The sequence below is a fragment of the Brachyhypopomus gauderio genome, chromosome 17 (assembly GCF_052324685.1).
Source record: "Brachyhypopomus gauderio isolate BG-103 chromosome 17, BGAUD_0.2, whole genome shotgun sequence".
NCBI classification, from domain to species: domain Eukaryota; kingdom Metazoa; phylum Chordata; class Actinopteri; order Gymnotiformes; family Hypopomidae; genus Brachyhypopomus; species Brachyhypopomus gauderio.
The window spans coordinates 19,459,392-19,466,480 of record NC_135227.1 but is presented as its reverse complement, the minus strand read 5'-3'; the positions used below and the strand labels follow the sequence as shown (position 1 = coordinate 19,466,480).

Here is a 7,089-nt window from a genome sequence, read left to right as displayed (position 1 = left end):
ACTTTATATATTCCAGTACAGTCCAAGTGGTCTCACCTGCCTCTGATGTCATGACTGTGCTGCACTGTTTGACGTATGTATGTATTTATTTTGTCTTCTGTGTGTGTCTGTCGTTCGTCTGGTGGTGTGATCTCCAGAGGCCGTCCCCCAGGAGAAGCAACAGTCCAGACAAGTTCAAGCGACCCACGCCACCCTCCTTCTCCAAAACACGCACTCTGGGCCACAGCACCCCCAGCTCACGCAGCCCATGGTTCAGTCTGGCTCCTCCCACTCGATGACATCACAGCACACCCCGACTCAGCCTTAATGCATGCGCTGCACGCTACGACCCGCTAGGCTACGACCCGCTAGGCTACGACCCGCTAGGCTACGTCGCCACCACCATGACTCAGCAAATCCTCCACCGGGCCAGCGCTGTGCGGGGAAAAGACTGGTGATGCTTCCGAACAGGATAGAGAGAGGGGAGGGAGAAAGAGGGAGAGAGAGAGGAGAGAAAGAGAGAGAGAGAATGGGAGGTTGGGAGTGTTTTTCTTGATGGGCTGACTGTGGCCACGCTTCCATTCGGACTTACACACCGTTATAACTTCGTGATCATTGTCACGTGTTTCGCTTTAGAATGACGGATGTTAAAGGACAGCATAGGGATAATTGTCAGATGGTTTGTTTGTTTGTTTTTGTTGTGTGTTTTTTTTTTTTTTTACAGGCTGCTGTAAGGTCGCTTCCCAATCCTGCTCCTTCTCACTGTTGTGCATTGACTGTTAACAAACTAACCAGATTAAGAAAACCTCCCCTGAGAAGAGTCAAAAGAAACCTTTAAAGAGATTTTAATCTTAAAACAAAAAGCAAACAATTGAATACAAAAATCAACCGGATGAGATTATAATCCCAGACAACTTCAGTTTAGGGTGATCAGATACGTGCTCCTGGATGGAGCAGGTCGTGAGTGGGAGCTGAGGGCTGCTCCTTTTGTTTGGGGGGGGGGGGGTGGCACATCAGTAACAGTAGTTCCCCTTAACACTGATGTGAATTCAGTTCCTTTGCAGTCGTTAGAGTTGAACAAAACAGTGCTAAGGTTCCCAGCGGTCAGTGTCACATGACCACAGAGGATGTTGGAGGATGGCAAATGTAGTTTAAACACAGGATGGAGAATGTAGATCAAACACGGGGTTCCATTAGATGATCTTATGGATCCAGGATCCAGGAGATCTGGTGCCCTGCAAACTTGGTTTCAAACCTAATCCAGCATACCCGGCTCTAAAATAAAGAATCTACCGGATCATTTGTGTTTGATTAGATTCAGAAATAAACTCTGCAGTAGATCACCAGGACTGGACTTGGTTTACCTGCGTTAGAGGCTAGGGAAACCCAGCTCGCTAAAACAAGATGATGGGAAATGTAGTTCAAACACAGTCCTGTCAAGCCACAGATAAATGACAGGGAGGAATTCACTTCCTATATGCATGGTGCCTGCAGCCAATCAGATCCCCACCGCGAACGCATCACACCATCACGCATCATGGCCAAACATGGCCGACACTGTGACTCGGGACGCAGCTGTTTCATCGTTAGCATTGTTTAGTTGTTTGTACAAGGCTCGGGTTTGAGAAGGGCTGGCTTGTCCTAGATGTTTGTGAAACAGCATCATCTGTTTTGAGCAGTCCAGTCCGTTCAGGGGCCTTGAGCCAGTCGTCTGAATCAGGACAATGACGTGCTGGATTAGAACAAAAACCTGGACTGGAGCCCCACTGGACTGGGAGCCTTTGAATTAGAAGCTGCAAACTTTCCAGAAATACTGATCAAGGATCATAATGTCCACATGTTCCCACCAGTCATGAGTCAATGCATCTGATCTCAGATCAGCAGGCAGAAGGGAAAGTGTGAGGGAAGCTAACCCTAACCCTCCATTTAAACCACCACAATAAATATAAGATGTACCACCAGGAGGAGGTGAGATGCAACGTACTGTGGAACAAACTAACCTTGATGTGATTAAAAGCTTGTACAAAAACATGACCCGTTTGTGATGTGATTCTTACACCCTGCGTTCACGTACAGTTGTGTGGGAGGTGAGGTGAGAGCTTCCTCTCATTTAAACCGCAGTGAGGTGTTGTGTGGCGTCTCCTTGTGGTACCCAGAAACGGGGGCCAGCTGCTTTTCAGCGGTTCTGTTTTCAGGTCAAACGTACAGCTGTGGTTGCCAAATGCTGATCAACAGAAATGTGTGCCAACGGGGCAGAAGCACTCTGAGGCCTGGGGTGGGTCGGGTCGGGTCGGGTCGTTGGGGAGACGCGAGTACAGTGCAGATCGCTCACCCGGGGTAGATGGGTCACCACCTCTGGCTGAGCTCGTTAAAGTTTATCAGCAATATTTTAAAGATAGCAAACCATGAACGCCATTCACACCGCTTTGTGTTGCCTGGGTGTGGACCAGTGTCCTATCTCTCAGAAGCACCTCCAGGGATGGGTGCCCAGGTCTTGCCTGACTCTGAGAAGAGCATGAGTCAGGTCCAGGAGCAAAGGTCAGCGCTGTGGAGAGAGGTGACGTTAATGGAACACGTCTGGTGTAAGACACCACCTCACTGCCTCGATATGGATGTGCAGGCACACAGTGACCCTGTGTGCTGTTTTCTGTCTCCTAAACGCTTCGATGTGACTGGCTTCCTCCTGGACTTTCATGAGGTGTTTTACACATGCTCTCCACCCCTGGCCCGAGCAACATGTACACCTCGGCATACTCTGGTCATACCAATAACCAATCAGCTCCTTGTATAATGACAGCTGAGGTCCGCCCCACAGTCCTCTGGGGCTAAACTCTGTCATCTGCTGCTTCTAACCCAACACCTGGTGAATATTAGTAAAAAATTGCCCAAACACACCACCACACATACAGTGGCTTCCTGAGCTGTGTAGTAATCTTGCAAGTTATTTGAGTTTAAGCAGTTGTGGGAATTGCCAGTCTCTCCTGGTCCGGACCGGCTCTGACCCGTTTGGACCGGAGCTGACGGAGGGGGGTACTTGTACTCGACTACACAACCCAGCGCTGGTGTCCTGCAATGATTAATGTCATGGAGTGGGTGGATGAGGACTTGCCTGCTTGCAATAAATGTGTGTGTATGTGTGCACACGTTAACCCAGGTCACTCTCAGCCAATGGAACGTGAGATGGATGAGGACATCTCGGCCCGGGTGTTCAGTAACAGGAGCAGAAGACTCAGTGAGGGGTAAAAACTAAAGACAACATAAAAGGCCCTGACTAGGACATACACAAGATTTTGACTGACATGCTATGAGGTGTAATGTATGGCTGTGTGTGTGTGTGTGAGTGTGAGTGTGTGTGTGTGTGTGTGTGTGAGAAGAATTTCTTTCCTTAATAAAGTCTTTCTTATGACCATCACATTCCCTCATCCTGTTAGTCCTGAAACAGATTTCCTCATTTATAGCGGACTAGACCGATTTATCACCTGTTAAACCTTCCAACACACCTTCTCACGCACTTCCTTTTATCATGAAATTGCAGATTGTAACCACCTATACAAACTGCCACTATTGTTAAATAAAGTGTGCTTGCATCTCGATGTCTACAGAGAATTACAATATTCTCTTGTTCTGGTTCTGGTTGTTCATTAAATGTTTTATTATTACAGGAGAAGTACTGTATCAAGGGCAGAACTGGCCGAGAGCACTATGGAGCGGATGGACAGGAACAATATGGCCGAGTATACAGTCCCATGGGTGGATTGTTTGGCCCGATAGACTGAAGGGTCTGTACTAGAGAAGGATCCTCGCAGGATATGAGAACGGCCGTCGTCTGTATAAGAGACGACCAGGTGGATCCCAATTGGGATTATGAACAGTCTCATTCATTGGAATATGAAAAAAGAATGAGATAAGTATATTACAACCCAACCTTAAAAACAGAACACTAGCACAGCTACAACAGGACCAAACACTGACACAGCTACAACAGCACCATAACACTGGCACAGCGATAACAGGACCTAACACTGGCACAGCTACAACAGGACCTAACACTGGCACAGCTACAACAGGACCTAACACTGGCACAGCTACAACAGGACCATAACACTGGCATAGCTACAACAGGACCTAACACTGGCACAGCTACAACAGGACCCTAACACTAGCACAGCTACAACAGGACCATAACACTAGCACAGCTACAACAGGACCATAACACTGGCACAGCTACAACAGGACCCTAACACTAGCACAGCTACAACAGGACCATAACACTGGCACAGCTACAACAGGACCTAACACTGGCACAGCTACAACAGGACCATAACACTGGCACAGCTACAACAGGACCTAACACTGGCACAGCTACAACAGGACCATAACACTGGCACAGCTACAACAGGACCTAACACTGGCACAGCTACAACAGGACCATAACACTGGCACAGCTACAACAGGACCATAACACTGGCACAGCTACAACAGGACCATAACATTGGCACAGCTACAACAGGACCTAACACTGGCACAGCTACAACAGGACCATAACACTGGCACAGCTACAACAGGACCATAACATTTGCACAGCTACAACAGGACCTAACACTGGCACAGCTACAACAGGACCCTAACACTGGCACAGCTACAACAGGACCTAACACTGGCACAGCTACAACAGGACCATAACACTGGCACAGCTACAACAGGACCTAACACTGGCACAGCTACAACAGGACCATAACACTGGCACAGCTACAACAGGACCATAACATTGGCACAGCTACAACAGGACCATAACACTGGTACAGCTACAACAGGACCATAACATTGGCACAGCTACAACAGGACCTAACACTGGCACAGCTACAACAGGACCATAACACTGGCACAGCTACAACAGGACCATAACATTTGCACAGCTACAACAGGACCTAACACTGGCACAGCTATAACAGGACCATAACACTGGCACAGCTACAACAGGACCTAACACTGGCACAGCTACAACAGGACCATAACATTGGCACAGCTACAACAGGACCATAACACTGGCACAGCTACAACAGGACCTAACACTGGCACAGCTACAACAGGACCATAACACTGGCACAGCTACAACAGGACCATAACATTGGCACAGCTACAACAGGACCCTAACACTGGCACAGCTACAACAGGACCTAACACTGGCACAGCTACAACAGGACCCTAACACTGGCACAGCTACAACAGGACCCTAACACTGGTACAGCTACAACAGGACCTAACACTGGCACAGCTACAACAGGACCCTAACACTGGCACAGCTACAACAGGACCATAACACTGGCACAGCTACAACAGGACCCTAACACTGGCACAGCCAAAACAGGACCCTAACACAGGCACAGCCAAAACAGGACCATAACACCAGCACAGCTACAACAGGCTTGTTTGCCAAAGAACTTCCAGATAATGCATGTGACACATTCCAGGAGTGACCCTGCCCCAGGGTTGTGTGATGTGTAGATTAAAATGAGGTTAATGCCTATGGTTAACCTATATAGAAACCATAATTCCCCCATTCCGTGGGATTATCATCAGGCTCTTTCTTCAGCTGTTCCTGGTGAGGGTCACAGTGGTAGCAGATTGAGAATATCACAGATTTCAGCTCCTCTTGTGGGACACCCAGACATGCCCGGGCCAGATGGGAGACTGAATCCCTTGATCTGTGTTTGTCCTGCTGATGCCATAAGCTACGCTTTGCCTGATTGGAGTGTATCAGCAGTAGTGTGTATTTGTTTTGCCCCATTCTGCTAAAGTTCTGCACCATATGTCTTGCTGTACAGTGCTATACTGGACTGTTTTGTTATATTGAGGTTTTCTTGTCATTTATTACCTGTGTAAGTAACAGTGCAAACATACAGCTTAAACAAATATCACACAAGTAAACACTAATTGATGTGTCACTGCTTACTGGATAAAGGGCAGCATACCTTGTAGGACACTTGGTGAGTATGATGTAATTTGTAGAGATATAAGTATTTGTAATTCTGTAATTGGTGAGTATACTGGACTATTTTCTAGAGATATAAAGTATTATTAGTTCTAATTTCACAGACTTTAGTCTGATCAGTACCAAAGTTAATATTGAGTGTAGAATAAGACAGTGTACTAAGGTTACTAAGGTGACGTCATCAGGGTGGAGGTGTTTGTCCATAGATGTGTGGTGTGAGCAGTTAGAGGGAAAAGGCTGTCTCATGAGGGGGTAGAACAGATTCTCGGATGGTGCTGGTTCAAAGAGTCAGTAGCTGACGTGAGCAGGGTCAGAGGTGATGATGAAGGCTTTCTTCCGACACCTCTTTGTGGAGATATCACAGCCTGCAGGCAGAGATGCTATCGTGATGGACTGTGTGGTCTCCACGGCTTGCTGGACCTCACGGTCAGTGACAGGAAACCCCCAGAGCTCAATGTACAGCTCACTGGGATTTCCACTACACACCTGTGGAGGCCGGACATGAGGAGACTGGGTGACTTTACTCGGTCTTGGTCCAGAAAATGGAGGTGTCAATGGAGAAGTTATGGTCAGTGGTGAGGAGAGCCCTTTCTTCCCTGTAGGTAGTGTGATCATTCTCAGTGCTGAAGCCAGCAAAGGTGGTGTCGCCAGCAAACATCTCCCTGGGGGAGTGCAATGCTCAGGGTGATTGTTGTGGAGGTGAGGTGGCCATATCTGGCCCCTGTCTCCACACTCATTGTACACTCATATAATTTTCTTCAACAAATTTGCAACCAAATTGTAGTTTTAATGTCATTGCAGTGTACTGATGTATGCTGAACCTGTAGACAGGAGAAAGTTTAGAGGTGGACAACATCAGAGGCGTGTTTGGCACAGAAAGCCTGGTGAGGCACACTAAACTTTGGGTAGTATCCAACTCATAGGTGAAACTCTTACGCACAAACCTGCTTGCTCAATGAATCCAAACACAAGCACACCTTATTCTACCAAGAACATACCACACCAGTTCTCTTCTGTGTACTGATCCATTGCGTTTGTGTTTGGTTAGTTGTTCTGAAAGACGTTTCAAATTCTTGAGTCCTTTTGTACTCCGTGTAGTGTCCCCACCAATGAGCAGG

General features: G+C 47.5%; 1 protein-coding gene across 1 annotated transcript in view; it reads left to right on the top strand.

Moving 5' to 3' along the window:
• ccdc6a (coiled-coil domain containing 6a) overlaps nt 1-2,013 on the top strand; it is a 12,618-nt gene extending 10,605 nt beyond the window's left edge. Inside the window, 2 exon segments of the mRNA XM_076978075.1 lie at nt 138-197; nt 200-2,013. Coding sequence (XP_076834190.1) covers nt 138-197; nt 200-307 — 168 coding nt within the window. The 3' untranslated portion in view covers nt 308-2,013.
• Nucleotides 2,014-7,089: the final 5,076 nt, after the last annotated feature.